The sequence below is a fragment of the Ranitomeya variabilis genome, chromosome 2 (genome assembly GCF_051348905.1).
Source record: "Ranitomeya variabilis isolate aRanVar5 chromosome 2, aRanVar5.hap1, whole genome shotgun sequence".
Lineage (NCBI taxonomy): Eukaryota > Metazoa > Chordata > Amphibia > Anura > Dendrobatidae > Ranitomeya > Ranitomeya variabilis.
The window spans coordinates 475,934,066-475,956,510 of NC_135233.1; the positions used below are offsets into that span (position 1 = coordinate 475,934,066).

The 22,445-nt window shown below is 43.1% G+C and overlaps 2 protein-coding genes across 3 annotated transcripts in view; one reads left to right on the plus strand and one right to left on the minus strand.

Annotated features, from left to right (window-relative positions):
* The window catches only part of DRD4 (dopamine receptor D4), a 37,216-nt gene extending 20,049 nt beyond the window's left edge, over positions 1 to 17,167 (plus strand). The window contains exon 4 of the mRNA XM_077287805.1: positions 16,003 to 17,167. Coding sequence (XP_077143920.1) covers positions 16,003 to 16,205 — 203 coding nt within the window. The 3' untranslated portion in view covers positions 16,206 to 17,167. The remainder of the gene's footprint in view (positions 1 to 16,002) is intronic.
* A 165-nt stretch (positions 17,168 to 17,332) lies between these two features.
* Positions 17,333 to 22,445, minus strand: part of DEAF1 (DEAF1 transcription factor) — a 45,737-nt gene continuing 40,624 nt past the window's right edge. For both annotated transcript variants that reach the window (XM_077287804.1, XM_077287803.1), the window contains exon 12: positions 17,333 to 21,311. In XM_077287804.1, the coding sequence (XP_077143919.1) occupies positions 21,219 to 21,311 (93 nt within the window). In that variant the 3' untranslated portion in view covers positions 17,333 to 21,218. The remainder of the gene's footprint in view (positions 21,312 to 22,445) is intronic.

A 22,445-nucleotide genomic window follows, 5' to 3' on the forward strand; every position in this document is an offset into this window, starting at 1 on the left:
GCAATTAAGTAATAAAGTGGTAGTTGTATAGGAAATGTGTGGGGTGTCCCTGTAGGTCTCCGCGTGTGATACTGTGTGCTTCACATTACCGAGTCGTCCTAGTAGCCTCTAGCATTGATACTGTAGTTACCACTAATGGCCGTGACACAATATTTCATTCATGCTGTTGGCATCATTCTTTGCCATAGAGGCTTCGGTGAAAGGCATGCGTTCATCCTTGATAATTAAAATTAATTTATCTGAATTCTCCCTTTATAAATCAGACTCGGCCTGTCAATATCATGAGGTCGGAGTGTGGAGTGGGGTTTCATTATTCTACCAATTTATTACAATTTAATTAATTTGCTGCCAAGTCTCGCATATGGGATAATTCATATCTACAAAATTGTGATCTCTGATGAATGATTTAATCTTTGTTTTAAGATATTACAGACTATTAGGTGTGAAGGGGCCACTTTGGTTTCATTGGGTTTGTCAGTGCACAGTTAAAGAGAACCTACCAAGTAATTCATGCTACCCGAATAACAGGCAGTATCAGGGAGAGCCTCGCTTATTGTGGGCCCCCATGTCTTGTTAAAGAGAAAACATAACTTAAGAATGAGTTGGAAATAGAGAGAACAGTTGTGATGTGGCGCGGGTGGTAGCCGTGGGCGAGGTACTAGTCTCTTGCACCCCGGCATGTTACACAAAGGTGGTGGTCCAGGCTGGGTGTGTGGACGATGCTATGCCCTTGCAGGCCGCATGTAACCGATGATTTGGGTTGGCCTGGACCAGAGATTGCCAAATAAGGGAGACCAACAGTTACAGTGAAAAATAAACTTTTTACTTACGATAACTGGGGAGGGATTATATACAGGAGATATCGAGCATATATCTTGATTAACTATTCCTTGACATTACAGGGCATTTTCAACACACAGTATCAATTCATTCTTCTTTTCTTTTATCGTCTATCTTCAAAGTTCCTTTACACTTCCACACAGCCCAACTCAATACTACAGTTCAGTTAGTACGAGTCCTAGTCTCAACCGCATCTTCTCTGAGCTCTAGAGAACTTTAATGCCAGTATGGCCAATACTTATCTTCTCTGTCTCTGACGCTCTGGACCTCCTGCACTGGACACACTCTTCATCTTATGTACTCTGTCCCGTCTAGGCCTGTTACCTCTGTGAGTCATAAACTCTGGGCCATACTGCTAGACGTCCTAACCCAGGACCCATCTCCGATCAATCACTCTTTCTCTCAGTTTTCTTCCTTTTTCTCCTTTAAGACCCCGCTTTCCTCTGTCTCTGTCTCCTCTGTCATTAGGGACACTCACGTCATGCAGCACTGCTCACCGTAAGTCTTCTTTCTGCACACTCTGAGCCTTTTCTCATATTTTGACAGGAAGTGTCTCTGTCCCTTCAGCCTAGCCCATCCCACTCTGGGTTAGTCCCAACCATTAACTTTAACTGCCAATGTTTACTACCTGTTGCTGGGCAGAATACAATCCCAACACCATAACACATTTCACAGTTCACATTACACAATATAACAATATACTCGTTCTGCAAGGGAGGGACACATGGGCAATGGAATGACTTTGCCCCACCCATATAAGTCTGTTTGTGAAAGTAGAATGACCTGTCAATCAAGTCAAGATAGGCAAGAAGAAAGTGGCAGGGACCTGCCTAGATGACTGTTTGTTTTGTTTGCATCTTGTCATGAGGTTGTCACGTCCCCCTGGAAGACCTGGAGCTAGACAGTCACATAGGGTAATTAATCACAGGTCTTCTTTAGAGATGGTGTGATTTGTGTCCCATATTAAATGGATTTAGTTTCCTCTGCTGCTGAAGAGGTTATTGACCCTTTCTATGCTGGTCAGAAACATGTAGCTTCATTTCAGATGCTTCTTATCTGATCATTACCTCTTCCTATAAAAACTGGTGTGGCCTTCTTGTCCCTGTCGGTGAAAGATTCATCTTACTGTGCTGTGTGCTAAAGCTAAGTATTTGGAGTAGAGTTGTTGTAGTAGTGTTCTGTGGTTTGATGTACTAGTGTGTGTTTATCTCCTGGTCCCTGTTCCCATTTAGTTTATTCCTCTCTGTCCCTATACTCCTCCCTATTGTTGGATACTGCTTTTGAAAGATAGAGGTTTTCTGTTATCCCTGATTTGTCTTTGTGTCTTGTTTACCTTACATTTCTGTCCCATACCTCATGGTGTGGGGGAGGGGACAGATCAGTGTTTTACAGAAGCATAGTAAGGTCGGAGACTTAGGCCTCTATACTCCCAAGAGTACCACCAGGACAGTGATAGTTAGGGTTCCAGTTCCAGGGACAGTTTGAGACCCTCTTCCTTACCGAAGACCGGCACAGCATCACACATCTCCCCTTTAAACTATATTTCCTCTGAAATGCCACAAAATGCAGTAAACATAGAGGCACTCAATGAAAGTGGCTCTCCCTAGTTACTGCTGCTCATTGTTAGGCAGCATGATTCATGCAACGGGTTTCTTTCAATTCTATGAACTATGTTAGTTTTAAATTGTGCAACACTGACTTAAAAGGTTTTCCCAACATCAATAGATCTTGGAATAATAATAACTTCCACAATTGGATGTATTTAAATAAAAATGTTCCTGTGCTGAGATAATCTTATAAATGTGCCCCTGCTGTGTATTGTGTAATGGCTGTGTCTGACCATACAGGAACGCATACATTAAGCATCCTATTATTAGAATGCAATCCGCAATTTTTGTGCACATGCTGCGTTTTTTTCCGCGGTGGAGTTGCATTCCGGAAAAAAAAAACGCAGCATGTTCATTCTTTGTGCAGAATCGCGGGGATTCCGCACACATAGGAATGCATTAATCTGCTTACTTTTTGCATGTGGCTATGCTTTCAACTCTAATTCTTCTATTTCACTCAGACCCAGTTCTTTTTCCTGGTACCAGCCTCCTGCACATACACAGCCAAGTGCGTGACCTGGGCCACATATAACACAATGGGATTTGCTCTGTCACCGCTTGCGGATACCTCACTCATAGCTCCCAACTCCTCCATGGAATCACAGGAACGAGCCCCCGGACAAGGGGGAATTATGACCCTCGGGATGGGCACCTCCACTCAGTGTGGCAGTGACCCATCCTCACCCTGCAGACAACCACCAGGAAACACCCTCTAGATCTGTCTTATTTTAAAAATTGTACCAACTCTCCTAATTGTCAGCTCTGTGAGTAAAGATGACCAGAACAGAAAGAGCATTGATGTACATGATGTGTCTAGTACACTCCTCTTTCAGAAAGCCATATTACCTCTCACAGTTGAAGCACAGGACCATCCGCCAGGTCACATGCAGAACCAGGTCCTCGCTTCCAGGGCCTTCTAGCCTCCCTTCTTATCTTGTCCCAGATTATGCTTGTGAAAGGGGACTACTTCTAGTGTTGGCACGAGACCCAAGGGTGTCCAGGCTCCTACTGTGGGCCGTGAAGCAGGCCCTAGTCAGAGGCTCGGACTCCTGCTTGCGGCTGGCCTTCGTTTCTTCCATCAGGCCACCTAGCCTTACTTTCAAACGGCTCACTCTGCGCAAGGCCTCCCTTCGCTAACAACAATTCCCACACTGCCATTGCTACTCCTGTCTCCGTTACTTTACCATACAACACTCTCTTTGACTTCCAAGCCACAAATGGTGCCATCTCTTTCGCTGCACGGCCCCCATCGTCACAGTTCTGCCTTTCAGTGGTTGGGTTATTTTCAGCGCACCATCCCATTTCTCTATTTCCTATTCCCGTTTTCTTGAGTCACACTTTACTGGCTGGTCCTTGTCCTTCCACTTCGTTTCCCTGTAGCTGCCATTCCTCGCTGTAGACTGGCACTTCCAGTCCCGATATTCCCTCAAGTAGGCACAAAATCTGGAGGGCTGGACAACTCTGCGCCTTTTTGTTTCTTCTAAGTCCAAGATGGCTCTGTTCTGCGCTACTAACCACTATTTCAAAGTTTAAGCTCTGCACCATTTTAGACCTCATAACTGTATCCATCCTCAAAATAATTTGAGTCTTCCCCGCATCAATCTGCTCTTCCAGGTGCAAAACTTGATCTTGCTGACAATGCCAAGCGTAACGTGGCATGCTTCCACTTCTTGGCTAGTTATTGGGGAATTCTCAGTGAGCGTATGGTATATACACCCCCGATTCCAATGCATGAAATCTCTTTCTGTTCTCCATTCTTAGTGTGGCACACAGACTCACACTGCAAAGATTGAGTCAGCCTCTCCCCTTTCTATCTGGTTTCAGGTGTGATTTTTATATTGCACACACCTGTTGCTTGCCACAGGTGAGTTTAAACGAGCATCACATGCTTGAAACAAAGTTGTTTACCCACATATTTGGAAAGGTGCCAACAATTTTGTCCAGCCCATTTTGGGAGTTTGTGTGAAATGATGTCCAGTTGTTCCAATACACAGAAAGGAAATACGTGTATAACCAAACATGTGTAATTGCAATAATTTTCTGTTTAAAATACTTCATTTTCTGGAACAATTTCAAGGTTGCCAACACTCTCGGCCATGACTGTATATATTTAACTGGATACAATCACTGCCAAATCTGCAATAACAAAAGGGAACAACTAGCTGCCCTCGCCAATCATATATGCAGGCTGATTGGACACCTGTTACAGGTAGCATATGGCTTCAGGGGTGTGGTTTAAAGACCAAGAGGAAAAGCGTTATTAAATTTCATATATTTAATCGGGAAAGGTAGGCAATGTTTATAAAAAATACACAAAGATGATACACAATGGAAACAAAACAATATGGTACATACAATTACATAAAAAGGGATAAAAAAAGAAAATGACTAAACCTGATGTCACACAAATGGCTCAGAGCTTCCTTAGGAAAACGGACAGAACTACAGTAAGCTGAACCTTCGAAGACTGACAATAACAGACACCCAAATTCTGCTTTCTAACAGATCAAGGTTACGCCCACATACCTCCCCCATGTGGGGGCTAGTTGTGGGACATGCTAGGTCTTTCAGAATTATATGATATACCCAACTTACAGGATATCTTTGCCCCTGGAGTTCCCCGGATATTGTTGTTGTGTTTCTTATCGCAATGTTACCTTTATATAGAGATGAAACATGGTCTGGATAGCATCATCCATTGGGCATTATTAGGTTGGAGGGGTTAAAATGGCCTTAGAGTGATGTGAGTGCATTCACTACAATGCCAAAAATATATCTCCCATAAATAACGGATCAATGCAAATCACAAAATGCATAGCTGACCACTGGCTCCAGTTGGCCTGCGATCAGTGCTTTGATCAGAGGAAGCTTTTTGGTTTGGAAGCATACTAGCATCTTTCTCCTCGGCGTAAATGAGTCTTTGCCTTTATGGTTTCGTTCCCAACAAATCTACCTGCCTTAATTAACTGGTCAATGCAAGAGGCACCTACTTCAATGCAGATGAAAGTGTCATCTCTCTCACTTCCCCTATTTTAATTATTAGTTTCTATCTGTTATAATTAATTTATCTGTTCTATAGTTATAATTAGTTTTTCTCTTTCCCAGACACAATTGATGGTATGTGTTCAATATGAGGGTGATATGGCCCCTCTCCAGAGATGTCTATAGGGATTTTAATGTTTATCAATGACAGGGCACAAATCTTGATGAACGTTTCTTTTACAATACGGAGCATTTTCCACATGGAGTATCAATTCTTTCCTCTTTTTTCGTGTATCCTCTATCTTCAACATTTCTTTACACTTTACCACAGCCCAGTTCAATACTGCAGTCCAGTTAATAAGAGACCTATTCTGAACCCGCGTCTTCTCTCCCCTCTAGGAAACTATAATGCCAGTAAGACTGGTACTTTTTTTCTCTGTCTCTGATACTCTTCAACTCCTGCCTGGGGCATTCTCTTTATAGTGTAAGAATCGGGTGTTCTTGTAATGCTGCATGAACCGGTTATCAGCCTAAGTATGTAACAATACAGAGGGCTATTAAATGCATAAAGCATGTGAGAACATAATGCGAGGAACCTGGTTAGAGTAAAAAGTTTGAATGGGCAACACAGGGATAGTTAGGTTAATGCGTTGAGGCGGTAGGCCAGTCTGAACAAATGAGTTTTTAGGGCACGCTTAAAACTGTGGGGATTGGGGATTAATCGTATTAACCTAGGTAGTGCATTCCAAAGAATCGGCGCAGCACGTGTAAAGTCTTGGAGACGGGAGTGGGAGGTTCTGATTATTGAGGATGTTAACCTCAGGTCATTAGCGGAGCGGAGGGCACGGGTAGGGTGGTAGACTGAGACCAGGGAGGAGATGTAGGGTGGTCCTGAGCCATGGAGTGCTTTGTGGATGAGGGTAATAAGTTTGTACTGGATTCTGGAGTGGATGGGTAACCAGTGTAGTGACTGGCACATGGTAGAGGCATCGGTATAAAGATTGGTGAGGAATATGATCCTGGCTGCAGCATTCAGGACAGATTGGAGAGGGGCGAGTTTGGTAAGAGGGAGGCCGATTAGTAGAGAGCTACAATAGTCCAGACGGGAATGAATAAGAGAAACAGGGAGAGTTTTTGCAGAGTCGAAAAGTAAGAAAAGGGCGAATTCTAGAAATGTTTTTAAGGTGTTGATAACAAGTGCGAGCCAGTGATCGGATGTAGGGGGTGAACGAAAGCTCTAAGAATACTGGTGACTGGTCCTATATTACAGAAAATTAAACTTCTCTTTATTGTCATCTATCTAAATGAGGTCAGATAAAACTTTGTTAATTTAAAAACAAAAAATAGATGTTTATAAATTAATTTTTCCGAAAAAAAATGGTAGCAACTGGACTACTCACTTGACCACATGCTATAAATTACCCATGCCTTTAAGTCAACATGCACTTTAGGTTTTCTGGCCCTTTAAATGTTAAAAAAAATCCTATAATTAAGTAGATAATTAGCTAAGCTGAAGTTAGCAGAGTGTGAAAAGCAGAAGTGGAACATTATCTCATTGGGAATGGAACAGGGCTGGCAGATCTGCTGCGGCAGTGAGGTCTCAGGCTTCCCTTGCCTTCTGCTGATGATTAGCGAGAGCTGCTGACATCATTCAGCTTCTAAATCACTCCTAGTGCGCTTCATTCAATCCCAGTTTAGTTAAGCCTTCTTTATAAATAGATAATGGTCACTAAGGTTGCCTGCAACATTGGAGTATATATATTTGGAATATAGTAATCATTCATTATCCAGAAGATTAGATATTTTATATAAAAATGCAATCAAAATTATTCAATTTCCAATGCAAGTCCGGTTTATTAGTAGAATTACAAACTTTCTGCTGTTTGCAATAAACCAAACAAGAACAATTTAAATAGATCAATACAACTAATATCTAATATCACAACTAGTGTCTCCAAATTCAACACAAATACCCTGATTTGTCAAACAGTTTTCGCTAGAATCCTGGCTTAAAACTGATTGAAATGTCCTGAATTTTTTGCAAAAGTCTAAGTTGGGCAAAAAGAGTAGCAAATTTCTGCACTTAGATGGCCAGCTCGACCATTTTGCTATTTTTTTAAGCTTGAATTCATCATAATTTAAGTCATCAATATCTATCAGTGTTCTTGAGGAATCTTATCCCATTCCTCATGAGCAATGACTCCCAGTTCCCTAATATTCTTGAGTTGTAAAAAAAAAGATTAAGAGAAGAGATCATTGCCTAGGAAAATCAATAAAAAGGATGCAAAAAGAAAGGAAAGTACTTGAGATACAATTGGAAGTAGAGTTCACAAGATCAAGATATAGGCACACTGGCTTCACTATCTGGATGGGACAGAAAGAGGAAATTTACCAGTTGTCACCAGATTCCTAAGGTGGCAGGTGGTCAAAAATTCTCAAGTGACTGCAAAAGTCCTACTGCAAGATATGTTTTTGAGCATATTGGAGTTGACTTTTCTTCTTCAGCAGGCGCTGAGGTTTTAGTTTCTACAGTAAGGTACATAATAAATATTAAAGATCTCCATGCCCGAGCTCCAAGACATGCACAAAAGCAAAAGTTGGTGCCAATTTGCTGCAAAAAAATAAACAAGCTGTAAAAATTTCAGGATTCTATTCTGAGAAGCGATTAAACAAAACTGGATCTTTTTGGGACAGCGACAACAGTATATATGAAGTAGAAAGAGTGAAGCATAGACTGAAAAGAACACCCTGTCTATAGTAAAGCATGGTGGTAGCTCACTGATGCTTACAGAGAAACGTGGTGGCTCTGTGATGCTTACAGTGAACCATGGTGGTGGCTTAATGATACCTACAGTGAAGTGGCTATTGACTCAATGATGCCCACAGGAAAGCATGGCAGTGGCTCGGTGATGACTACAGTGAAACATGGCAGCGGCTCATTGATGAGGAACCTGCAACTTGGTCATCACTGGACCTTCCAATAGGAGAATGATCCCAAATAACCCCAAAAAAACACCAAAATTTAGTCCTTGAATTTAGAAGAAGTCCTGGATGATTCTGGAGTGACTCACAGTCGCCTTTCTTGTACACCACAACAAATCTTTGAGGGGTTTGACGAAGGTGGTTCCATGATGCAAACCCATGGCTATCAGTAAATTGGAAGTCACAGCCTATGAGGAATGGTATAAGACTCCACATTAAAGCTACCAATTGTCGGTGTCTGGTTGTGCATCATGTTTGCAGCAGGTAACAACATTCAAAGGTTCTCTACTAAGTTCTAAACATGCTTGTCATGAGGGGGTGAATAATTTCTCATGCTGTAGTAATCATTAAATGTGGCATTATGTGATAAATTTGGAGAAACCGTTTGTTATATAGGTTGTTTAGGAATTTAAAGAGAACCTGTCAGCAGGATTGTGCACAGTAACATACACACAGAGACAGGTCGGCGCTGTTATACTGATTACAATGATACCTTGGTTGATGGAATCAGTCTTGTGGTTGTTGTTTAATCTTTAATTGTAGTTTTGAGTTAATGAGATTTTCTTACTCCGGGGCGGCCTGTGGGGGACTTCATGTGGTGCTCTGATTATGTATTCGTAATGAAGATTACTGACAGGTCTCTGATCTCTCACTGACCTGCTCCCTAATTTACATAATGAATATTATGTACATACTGAAAAAAACCCTTCTGCAGGCAGGTGCCATCTTGGAGGGAGAAATTATTATTTTTTTATATATTATCAGGATAAGCTCAAGCACATTTATTATTAACACAGTAAACATGCGATTATGCTGTAGCGAAGGTGTGACGGCTGGCGCCGGCCTGCAAAAGGTTTGTTTTTTCAGTATGTACATATATTCATTATGTAAACTAGGGGGCAAGTCAGTGAGGGATCAGTGACCTGTCAAAAGCCATACACATGAATAGCTAATCAGAGCACTACATGAAGACCCCCGAAGCATATCTTTAGCTAAAAACTGAAAATAAAGATTAAACAACAACCACAAGACGGATTTCATCAGCAGGTATCATTGTAATCAGTATAACGGCGCCAACCTGACCCTGTTTGTAGGTTACTGTGCACAATCTTGCTGACAGGTTCCCTTTAACTTGTTCATGTTTTATTGGTTGCAGATGTTGCTAATAAACCTAATTATCAATGGGGGATGAATCATTTTGATTCCGTGTCCGTTGGGGAATGAGATTCAGTCAATATCTGACAGGAAAAATCTGCAGAGTTAGAGTCATATGGGCCCCGTGCCACATTACAGCTCTGAACAACTTGGATGTTGTACTGCTCATTAGTGGTTCACCAAGACTGGAAGAAAGGACAATTGCCAAGGACACCATACCCTTCATTAGCCTCTGCATGGTAGTAATGACAGATTAGATTACTTTCCTGTCTTCATCAATGAAACAACTACTAGAATCACAATGAGGAAAGCACAAAAGTTAGTATTGGATGGAATAAATTTGTTCTGCTAAATAGATACGGAGATTAGAGGCACAACCATCCATTCTTTCCTTTCATAAGTCATCTGTATTGAATAGACTGCCATTTTTCATAACATAATGTGACAGCGTCTGGTGACAGAGCAGATGAGGTAATGCGCTTCAGTTCACAAAATGACTTCTGGTAAGGAATGTCGTTAGGACAGTCTAATAGAAGAAGTTAATTTTAACTAGTGCCATCTGCACTTACTAGTCCACATGGAGGGAGCAGTATACAGATGTGAATTACTCAGTGTCATAAATGTAATGGCAATCCCTTATACCATATTTTGAGAAGAATGTTTTACCCTCATATTGAGCACTTAAGTATGGCTTCCTCAAATATTGTTAAAGGAAAAAGAGCGAACACTTCATTCCAACACTTTGTTTCTACAAGACCAATATTTGTAATTAGATGGTGGCCCGATTCTAACGCATCGGGTATTCTAGAATATGCATGTCCACGTAGTATATTGCACAGCCCACGTGGTATATAGCACAGCCCACGTAGTATATTGCCCAGCCCACGTAGTATATTGCCCAGCCACGTAGTATATTGCCCAACCACGTAGTATATTGCCCAGCCACGTAGTACTGTATATTGCCCAGTTACGTAGTATATTGTCCAGCCACGTAGTATATTGGCCAGTGACGTAGTATATTGCCCAGTGACGTAGTATATTGCCCAGCCACGTAGTATATTGCCCAGTTACGTAGTATATTGCCCAATGACGTAGTATACAGCACAGAGCCACGTAGTGTATTGCACAGCGACGTAGTATACAGCACAGAGCCACGTAGTATATTGCACAGCGACGTAATATACAGCACAGAGCCACGTAGTATATTGCCCAGCCACGTACTATATTGGCCAGTCACGTAGTATATTGCCCAGCTACGTAGTATATTGCCCAGCCACGTATGTCACAGGTTAAAAAATAAAAAATAAACATACACTCACCTTCCGAGGGCCCCTTGTATTTCTGTCACCTGTGTGCGGTGCAGGCGGCAGCTTCCGGTCCCAGGCTGTGATGACGTCGCGGTCACATGACCGTGACGTCATGGCAGGTCCTTCTCGTCATGGAAGATCCTTGCCACCGGAACCTGCCGCTTGCATGGAGCGGTCACCGGAGCGTCGCGAGGAGCGGGAAAGCCGACGTAGGTGAGTATAGAATGATTTTTTACTTTTTTTTATTATTTTTAACATTAGATGTTTTTACTATTGAGGCTGCATAGGCAGCATCAATAGTAAAAACTTGGTGACACAGGGTTAATAGCGGCGGTAACGGAGTGAGTTACCCACGGCATAACGCGGTCCATTACCGCTGGCATTAACCCTGTGTGAGCGGTGACTGCGGGGAGTATGGAGCAGGCGCCGGGCACTGACTGCAGGGGAGTAGGGAGGGACTAATCGGACTGTGGCCGTCGCTGATTGGTCACGGCAGCCATGACAGGCAGCTGGCGAGACCAATCAGCGACTTGGATTCCATGAGAGACAGAGGCCGTGACCAATGAATATCCATGGCAGACAGAAAGAAAGACAGACAGACAGAAGGACAGACAGAAAGACGGAAGTGACCCTTAGACAATTATATAGTAGATGATATCTGTGGCCTGCTGGGGTAAGTCAGCAACTTTGTGCTCCATCACAACTCTTAACAGTATGGGAGTCTTGAGAACACCGATTCTGTTAACAACGTAACAGACAAGGCAGCCCATGACCAGACAGGCCCTTCTGGCATTTGTCAGATGGCCAGTCGGGCCCTGTTTTCCACCTCACTTTAGAAATTGAAATCAATGAACAGATTGGTTAGATGTGTTGGGCAGCTATGTCTATGTTTCCTGACTTTACCATTGGTGCCGTGAGTCATATTGCTGACTTATCCAGAGTTTAGATCTCGGCAAGAAGATGATCCAGTGGGTAGCACTGCTGGTGCCCTGGGTTCAACTCTGATTGAGGACAATGCGGTTCCTCCTCTCAGGTGTACTTTAGAAATTGTAGTCAGTGATTATAATGGTACCTGCTCTAGTTTTTTCTGACCTTCCCATAAATGCTGAGAGTCCTATTGATGATATGGCCGGAAACAAACTCTCAGGCAGCACAGTGGTAACCTCCACTGCCATCCTACACTTGGGTCCTTAGTTCAACTCTGATTGAGGTCAATGAGATTTTTGGTCTCAGACACATCTTAGAAAATTAAATCAGAGGCCTCAAATGAAGCCTGCTCTTCTTTTTCATGACCTGTCGGTGGGTAATGATAGGCATATTGATGACCTAGCCATCAGGTAATTCTGTGGTGGCACAGTGGTTAGCTCAATTAACTTCAATTCTGACTGAGGTCTGAGAAATTCTACCTCTCAGTTGTACTTTAGAAATTGCAAATGGACCCGTTCTAGTTTTTCATGACTTGTCAGTGAGCACTGATAGCTATATTAATGACCTAGCCCTCAGGATACACGGTGGCTCAGTAGTTAGCTCGATTACCTTTCAAAGCTTGGGTCTATAGTTCAAATCTGACTGAGGTCTGAGTAATTCTACCTCTCAGTTGTGCTTTAGAAATTGCAAATGGACCTGCTCTAGTTTTTCCTTATCCTCCAATTGGCTGCAAGTCATATCAATGATTTTGCCAAAAGGTATCTTCCGAGCAGTATGGTGGCTTAGTAGAAACCACTGGTGCTTTGCAGCATGGGAGTCCAGGGTTCAAATCCTACCATGGATCACATTTGCAAGGAATTTGTATGTTCTCCCTGTTCTCAGGTGGGCTGTCACCTATGCCCCAAAGACATACAGGTAGGGGCCAGTGATGGAAGTCCTTAAGATCGGCGATAAACCAGCCCCTATCTAAGATCAACAAGGGAAGTGGCTTGTACCTGCTAAAATCAGATTCTCAATTATTGTTATTATTCAGTGCTTGGAGATACAGCTCTCTGTAGGACTGCACCATTTTCCAATCAGAGTGCTTCCCTCCGCTAAGATCTGCTCCATTCCTGTGACATCAGGTCTAGTATTTTTTTTTGTTTATCCTTTTTATTTATATGTGATTGTATATACTGTATTGTCTTGTCTCCTATTGTATTGTATTTTGTATATTTTTTGCAAAACACTGCCTATTTTTTGGGGTTTAATATATAAACTTTAATAGCTTTGTTCCTTTTATTCTATAAACCGCATCCCAGAAGCCTCTCGAGACCACATGTTACCTGAAATAGGTGTCCAATCGGCATGTATTAATGATTGGTGGTGACAGCTAGTCATCAGTTATTGAGGAGTTTGGCAGGGATCTTACCGAAGTATCTATATCTCATGTTTTGGAATCAGATGTGAATATACTATATGTTAACTGTGAAGTTCCACAATAACATGCCTAAAAGCGAAAGCAGCTGTGTGTCCATCAATTGTCAATTGCGCGATTGTCCTGACGATTGGGGGCAGCAGAATGCTGTTCGTGACAAATTGGTGCCTGTGGTGGGATATCTGCATGATTACCCGGCTGTTCGTGACAAATTGGTGCCTGTGGTGGGATATCTGCATGATCACCTGGCTGTTCCTTGACAAATTGGTGGCTGTGGTGGGATATCTGCAAGATCACCCAGCTGTTCCCTGACAAATTGGTGGCAGTGGTGGGATATCTGCATGATCTCTCGGCTGTTCCCTGACAAATTGGTGGCAGCGGTGGGATATCTGCATGATCACCCGGCTGTTCGTGACAAATTGGTGCCTGTGGTGGGATATCTGCATGATCACCCGGCTGTTCCCTGACAAATTGGTGGCTGTGGTGGGATATCTGCATGATCTCTCGGCTGTTCCCTGACAAATTGGTGGCAGCGGTGGGATATCTGCATGATCACCCGGCTGTTCGTGACAAATTGGTGCCTGTGGTGGGATATCTGCATGATCACCCGGCTGTTCCCTGACAAATTGGTGGCTGGGGTGGGATATCTGCATGATCACCCGGCTGTTCCCTGACAAATTGGTGGCTGTGGTGGGATATCTGCAAGATCACCCGGCTGTTCCCTGACAAATTTGAGGCAGTGATGGGATATCTGCATGATCACCCGGCTGTTCGTGACAAATTGGTGCCTGTGGTGGGATATCTGCATGATCACCCGGCTGTTCCCTGACAAAAAATGGTGGCTGTGGTGGGATATCTGTATGATCACCTGGCTGTTCCCTGACAAATTGGTGGCTGTGGTGGGATATCTGCATGATCCCCTGGTAGTTCCCTGACAAATTGGGGGCAGCGGAGGGATATCTGTGTGATCCCCTGGCTGTTCCCTGACAAATTGGTGGCAGCGGTGGGATATCTGTGTGATCCCTTGGCTGTTCCCTGACAAATTGGTGGCAGCAATGGGATATCTGCATGATCCTGTCTGTTCCCTGACAAACTGGTGGCAGCGGTGAGATATCTACGTGATCCTGTCTGTTCCCTGACACTCAGTTTTCTGAACGCCATGGATGTCAATGTGCTATTATTTTGGCTACAGCACTTGCAACATACAATTTATTATTGTAGAATGTATATAATGTTTATCCCCACCATCCCACCAGTTTGAAACAAAGCTAAAACAAAAAGTTAATAGGAGAGATACAGTATATAAAAAAAACTACTTGAGATTTTTAAAAGCTTTCTCTGGAAAATGTAAAGCAGCTCCACTTTACCTTTGCCTAAGGTTTGAAAAAACATTATCAACATTTTGTGAAAAGAAACTGACAACCTCTAGTATTTTCGGGGTAAAAAGAGAAAGAGCTTAGTCGTCACCAGTAATAAAATGTATAAATATAACTATTGGGTGCCTCATGAAAATTTAAGAACAACAGAGACTAAGCATACCAATAATATCATTCTGCGTGAACTATATTTATACTGAAAAGCATCAATCGAAACCACTGTTGTGCCCCCCAAATGGAATCTGTGATCAGTGAAGAGCTATCAGTAATCAGGAAGGTTATCACACGACGCTGCCCTGATTTCTAACCTCTCATGGGCCTCAACACCCCTTGTTTTTCCAACCTAACCAAACAACTGTGCTGTATGAAGTAGACTCCATAGATTAGTAGTTCCAGGAAAACTTTTGTTGGGGGGATGTCTCTACAATTGGTACTCCTAAGCCTCATAATCAGGCAGATCTATGTGCACAGCGGCTGATTAAAGCACTCCTCCGCATCCTACAGTATGGTGATCTGTAGGGTGTTGTATTTTCAGATGGTCCGACTGAGCTTGAGCCTAGATTTATTTATTTTGTATAGTGCATTCATCCAAAACATAATGTCTATTCACACTGCGTTTTCAGCAAACTCCTAATGGGGCCCTTGACTGAGCCCTTGACTGCAAGGATGCAAAAGTTCAATAGGGTCCCATATGTACTTTTTTTTCCTGGCATTGTCTCTCATTTCAGATGGGCATAAAAATTCAGTGGATTGGATTCTTGTACCCATCTGAAAAGATGGATACTGCTGAGGAACAAAGCACATATGGCGCTCACACTATGGCACCACCGAAGGTTGCGGCTCAATCCCACATTGCATAAACCCAGTGTAAAATGTGTAGGCTTCCATGTGCATTAACTGACTGATCCATCAAATGTTCTTGCAAGTCTTCATAAGTCATGTGCATCCTCCTCATGGCAGTCGCAATGTCTAGAAACCCTATGTAATTAGTTATCCTCCCATGTGATACCCAAGTTGATTGTGTTCAATGCTAACATAAAAAATGTAAGATATGTTTAACCATTTTTTAGACCTGCCCATATGTTTTTAGAAGTTCTATGACATTCCGCAATATTAGGTGGATCTCACCATAAGGTCGCGTTCACACATTCAGTACTTGGTCAGTATTTTACATTAGTATTTCTAAGGCAAAATCAGGAGTGGAACAATCAGAGGGGAAAGCTATAGTAGAAACACGTCACCACTTCTGTATTTATCACCCACTCCTGGTCTTGGCTACTGATGTAAAATACTGACCAAATACTGAATAAGTGACCTACTACTCAGTATCACCTAATCTGGACATAAGTCAATTGTTCTTCCATCTTCATCCTTTCCATTAATTCTGTTGTATTTTCCCCTCATTTTAGGCACATTTCTCTTCTGCTGGACACCGTTCTTTGTGGTGCACATCACCCGAGCTCTGTGCGAGTCTTGCTACATGCCGGCACCCCTCTTCAGCACCGTCACGTGGTTGGGATACGTCAACAGTGCCCTAAACCCGGTCATCTATACCATATTCAACACAGAGTTTAGGAACTATTTTCGCAAAGTCCTTCGACTGTGCTGCTGATCCATGGAGAGATGTTAGTACAAAGCCAACGTGTCCTCCTAGCTAAAGGAACTAGTTGCTTTGAAGTTTACGTGAGGACTATAAGTCATGGTTCTTTTCAAGCTTTTTAATCAATTTACGTTGGGCTGAGACAAATGGGCATGACAGGATATGGAAAAAAGTCAATGTTGTCTCACTGATTTAGTCACTTCGGATCTGGAGACGTTCTTGGTTGATTTAACATGAAGCGCAATATGGTGCTCAGTAGAGATGTTGGAGAACAAGCAAGCAAACAGTTGAAAGGGGTAATCATGTCATGGGGATCAATTCTCTCCAGATGTCATCCCAATGGAGTTATGTGATGGGTAAAACAATCCAAGTTTTAAAATGAGCTTTCCTTAGGAGAACTTATGGACTAAGTTGCTTTCTCTACAGACATGGACCCTTTCTGCTGTGCAGAAGACCCGTTTGTCCACAACTTGATTAATCACTTGATGGGGGTCCTGGAAAATTTGATTTGTGGTGTAACTAAATTTGATTTGTGGTGTAACTAAGAAATGTAAGGTTGTAAACCAATATCCAATAACCCGGGAGAAGACCGATTTTATATAGATCAATAAACCGATTATTTGATATAAAGATGCCGGTTTCATATGTGAGAACAAATAAAATAGTAATGTGCAATGTGTCAGCCGGTCACAGGACAGCGATCATGATCTCCAGTGTGATTTATAGATGAAAGAGAACATGGCCACTACCCTTCTCATTAATGTATGGAAAGTTCTATTGCTTCTGGTTAATGAGCCATATAATTGTCTTTTTTCTTGGGTAATCTATGGTATATACATTTTTCTTGCATCTGTCATAAGTAATATAGGAAGTATATACCATCTAGGCGTCAAACACTAAAGGCACGTTTATCCAGTTAGGCACCAATAATACCCAACATGCAAAATAAAGAAATAAATATATATAAATCAGAACCTTTTCTTGAGTGGTTATGGTCATTATTTAAAAAAAAAGGAGAAAAAAAGAGTTTCAGTGAATGTATCATCAGAAAATGATCCACTGTTTTAATTAGGGTTTTGTGATAATTTATTTTTTATTTTAATATATATTTCATAATAACACTTCCTGTTCTTTACAAAATAATTTGCACAAGTCTCATTACCGTCACAGACAGGATTACAATGACAGGGAACATCTCTATAGACAAGTGATAACAGGATCCACCAATCACAATAGATGATGTCACAGCGGACCTCTTCCCTTCATAATGACCTTTGCACATGCTCATTAGGTGCTAGGATCGGAGTCAGTCTATTGCTCTGCTAATGTACATGTATATTATACAATATCCACTGTGTCAGTTGTGAAAATTGCAAGATTTTTATTTATTTATTTTTTTTTATTACAGTTCATGATATGAAGAAAAAAAATTGGCAAAAATTTGCCAGCCATGTATTTAAAGAGAACCTGTCGTCAGATTTTTGCTATATAATCCGAGAGCAGCATGATGTAGGGGCAGAGAGCCTGATTACAGCAATGTGTCACTTACTAAGCTGTGTTGCTTTTGATTAAATAAAATTAGTGTTTTATAAGCAGATTATCACTACAGGACTAGGTGTCTTGTGGTGCCTTAATCAACTGCTGTGTATAACTACGCCCCCACCACTGATTGGCAGATTTTTGCTTATGCAGTGTCCACAGAAAGCTGATAATCAGTGTTGTGGGCGGGGTTATACAGAGCTCAGCATTCACAGCTCTGCTAAATCTGTAACAGGGAAAACTGTGATTGTATCACAACTGCTGCACAAAGTAAACTAAGTGACACATCGCTGGTATCAGGGTCTCTGCCCCTACAACATGCTGCTGACAGATGAGGTAGCACATACCTGGTGACAGATTCCTTTTACCATAGAAACCAATTTTAAACAGGTGATTTTCTCTATATTCTCATGGCACATTCTCTTTAAGGAGTTTGTCAGTGCCTCTCTCGCCATGACACTAATTACAGCACTTGGGTAGGGGTACGAAACACATTTGTTAACGTGAATATGGAACAAGGTCTAATTTCACAGGAGAGTATGTTTTAGCAGTCATGCAAATTAACTCTAATGGGCTCAGTGGGCGGCCATGGTCATGACAAGTGCTCAGGTTCTCTTCCTTAAACCGTTCCACGCACCTCCCTCTTTGATTGACGGCTCCGGCGCAGTGCAGGAGAGGGTAACGTCAGAGGAAACTGGCTGCCATTACTCATCAAAACAACAAAATGTGGAAAGAAACAAACAATGCAGGCGTGATGCAGAACGAAGGTTTATTGAAATTCTATAAAATACCTCCTCTCTGCAAATTCGCAATAATACATTCGGAAATGTGATCATCATTAATACTTTCATAAAGCACACTGACACACTCCGACTGACCCCCCGATCATCATGTAAACCAGCTGTCAAGGCAGAAAGACGACTCCGGCCGAATAGTCCACAATGCATTATGGACAGATATAACACTGGGTCACTATATATTTGTATATAGAATCAATCAATAGATTTAAAGGGGTTGTCCTGGCCTGACATACTGATGATCTATCATAATATAGATCATCAATATGAGATCCGTGATGGTGGTGGTGTGGGTCTGAGACTTGGGGCCCTCACCAATCAGCTGAATTTCACTGCGGCTTAGTGGCTGCTGCTGAGGACTATGCTATAGGTGATAACTTATTGATTGGTGGAGGTCCGATCACTGGAACCTGCACCGATCAGCAAAATATGCAACTTTTATCCCCACTAGAATGGGGTTGCAGTGCACAAGTGCGATCTGTACTTCATTCATTCGCTATAGGGCTGCTGAGTGCCACACTTGGCAGTCCCATGGCGAATGAATGGAGGCACAGTCGGGCGTTCGATCTTGTAGCGGGAATAAAAGTTCCCCAATCTCCTGATGGGTGTATGATGCTTACAAGTCATTTTTCTATTGATTGCACAGCTTAGCTCCCGATCCAACGAGCATCGACACTGCCACGCTCCTCCAATGCTGCAGAAGCAAAGCTGACTCATAAATCAGCAGCAGAGAGCACACAGCCTGGAGCAGCGGGGCAACAATGCCACTGGTCCTAACTGTCAATCAAGCAAGAGTATACCGCCCCCTCCCCCAGGAAAGCAAATAGCCTTCAGAGACATAGTATATATACATACACACTTATACATAAGCATCTCTCCTTTTTGGCACATAACTGAGACCTCTGGAGGCTCAATATGACAGTATGCCGGGCATAGACCCCACACATAATGTGAACCTAGCTTGAATGATAGATGTACATGACACAAGATGCTTCAATGAAGATGGTATTTTGTTCAAGTGTCTTTAAGGACAACCTGCCAGCAAAAAAAAGGTATTCACCTACAGACATAAGTGTTAATCAGAAGGTAAATACCATTAGAAATTGCAGCAGTCTATTAGGAAATGCGGCTACAGGGAGAAAATGAAATCTTATTCTCCCTGTGTTCGCTTCCAGTCATCAGGGCGGTACAGGGAGCAGATACAGTCACTGCTCAGATTGATTGACAGCCTGCTCTGCATACACGCTGCACATAAACACTGCAGAGCAGACTGTCAATCAAGGTGCCGGGGAGTGATTACAGCACGCTCCCAGTGTATTAGGCGGGGACTTTATCTGCTCCCTGCACTGAATACTGGCAGCGAGTGGCTGCAGGGAGAATATAATTACATTTTCTCACTTTCGTCGCTCTTCTATTTAGACTTCCAAATTAGTTTACACTGGTAAATTCCTGCAGATTACCGCTATCTTACGCTTTCTTTGCTGTCAGGTTCCCTTTAAAGTACCATAAATAACTAAATCCACCCAGATTATACTTCCTGTCCGACCAGTAGGTCCTCTCAGACATCTCATACATGTACAGCCCTTACTAGCACTTTCCGTAACACAGTGTTTCAGACGCGGCACAGCCGTCACTCCGGGCCTGTGCGCGCCACCTCCTCTTGCTTCATTAGCATTCCCGGCGCCTGCGCTGTAAGTATTTTTCCGGGCATGCGCAGTTGCGCTGCCCTTCGAACTTACAGCGCAGGCGCCAGGGACGCTAATGAAGCAAGAGGAGGCGGCGCCCGGCACACACAGGCCCGGAGAGACGGCTGTGCTGCGTCTGATTAGGGGGGAAAGTCATGCCCCGGGACCATTTCACGGTATGAGGGGGCACATTTTATAAGCGTTTATTTCAGCGTGTGCAGGGAGCATAACTAAAAGAGCCACCTTGTCAGAATGCAGCATTAGTGCTGCACAAGGTGGCTATTTTAGTTACAAACGCCTGAGGGGGGTGACAGGTTCCCTTTAAGAAGAAAGTGATGACACCATCAGAACCCGGCATACGGGGAAGATCAGACCAGCATACGGAGGAGATCAGACCATCATATGGGGAGATCAGACCTGAATACGGGGAGAGATCAGACCGGCATACGGAGGAGATCAGACAGGCATACGGAGGAGATCAGACAGGCATACGGAGGAGATCAGACCGGCATACGGAGGAGATCAGACCGGCATACGGAGAAGATCAGACCGGCATACAGAGGAGATCAGACCGGCATACGGAGAAGATCAGACCGGCATACGGAGGAGATCAGACCGGCATACAGAGGAGATCAGACCGGCATACAGAGGAGATCAGACCGGCATACGGAGGAGATCAGACCGGCATACGGAGGAGATCAGACCGGCATACGGAGGAGATCAGACCGGCATACGGAGGAGATCAGACCGGCATACGGGGGAGATCAGACCGGCATACGGAGGAGATCAGACCGGCATACGGAGGAGATCAGACCGGCATACGGAGGAGATCAGACCGGCATACGGAGGAGATCAGACCGGCATACGGAGGAGATGAGGCCGGCATACTGAGGATATCAGACCGGAATACGGAGGAGATCAGACCGGCATATGGGAGAGATCAGGCCGGCATACGGAGGAGATCAGACCGGCATACGGAGGAGATCAGACGGCATATGGAGAGATCAGACCGGCTCCTTCTCTGTAACATGAACTTCATCAGCATGGACTGTTAGGGTGGAGGCCTGGCCACAGAGGTGCTGGTGATCCTTCCAGTCCTATGAAAGAGTAAATCAATCACGTAAATGGAAAAAGCACCTGTGCTCACACCTACAGCTATAAGATTGCAAGAAAATTACACGTCTATAAATTACAAAATGTCAGAACATGTAGGGTCACAGACCTAACAATGATTGGACAATGTAAGAACATGTAGGGTCACAGACCTAACAATGATTGGACAATGTCAGAACATGTAGGGTCACAGCCCCAACAATAATTGGACAATGTCAGAACATGTAGGGTCACAGCCCCAACGACTGGACAATGTCAGATCATGTAGGGTCACAGACCTAACAATGATTGGACAATGTTAGAACATGTAGGGTCACACACCCAACCATAATTGGACAATGTCAGAACATGTAGGGTCACAGCCCCAACAATGACTGGACAATGTCAGAACATGTAGGGTCACGGCCCCAACAATGACTGGACAATGTCAGGTCATGTAGGGTCACAGCCCCAACAATGACTGGACAATGTCAGATCATGTAGGGTCACAGCCCCAACAATGACTGGACAATGTCATATCATGTAGGGTCACAGCCCCAACAATGATTGGACAATGTCAGAACATGTAGGGTCACAGCCACAACTGGTGACAATAAGTTGTTAAATGTATTCATGTTTCAAGGAAGAACAACAGAGGAATAGTATAACACGAAGATGGAAAAAAAGATGTTCCAGGATTCTTTTATTATAGGAAGAACTATTGGTTACTATAACAGACGTGTTAGAGGCGATCACAGGTCCTATTTAAGAAAAAGTATCATGTTTTACAAAAAATGAAAATAAAAAGGTGTGCACATGGTAAAATCATAGGACCGGATTCATCAAAGCTTTCACGCCAAAAAAGTGTAATAAAAGCTTTGAAAATTCTCAAAATTTATTGGCAAAACTGATTTGGGGGCACAGCGGGGGCATGACAACAAAGCTCGTCTAATTCATGACGATCTGAGGCATTCTGGTCTGGCACACGTCACACTTCAGACGCTTCATGAATCAGGAGTTTAAGTGAATGAGACAAAGATTGTGGCTACTTTATGTACAGCTTAAATGAAGGGGATGCAGTGCTAGCAGGAGCAGTGACCACATAAAGAGGGCCTCTCACAAGGTCAAATGAGTTCAGT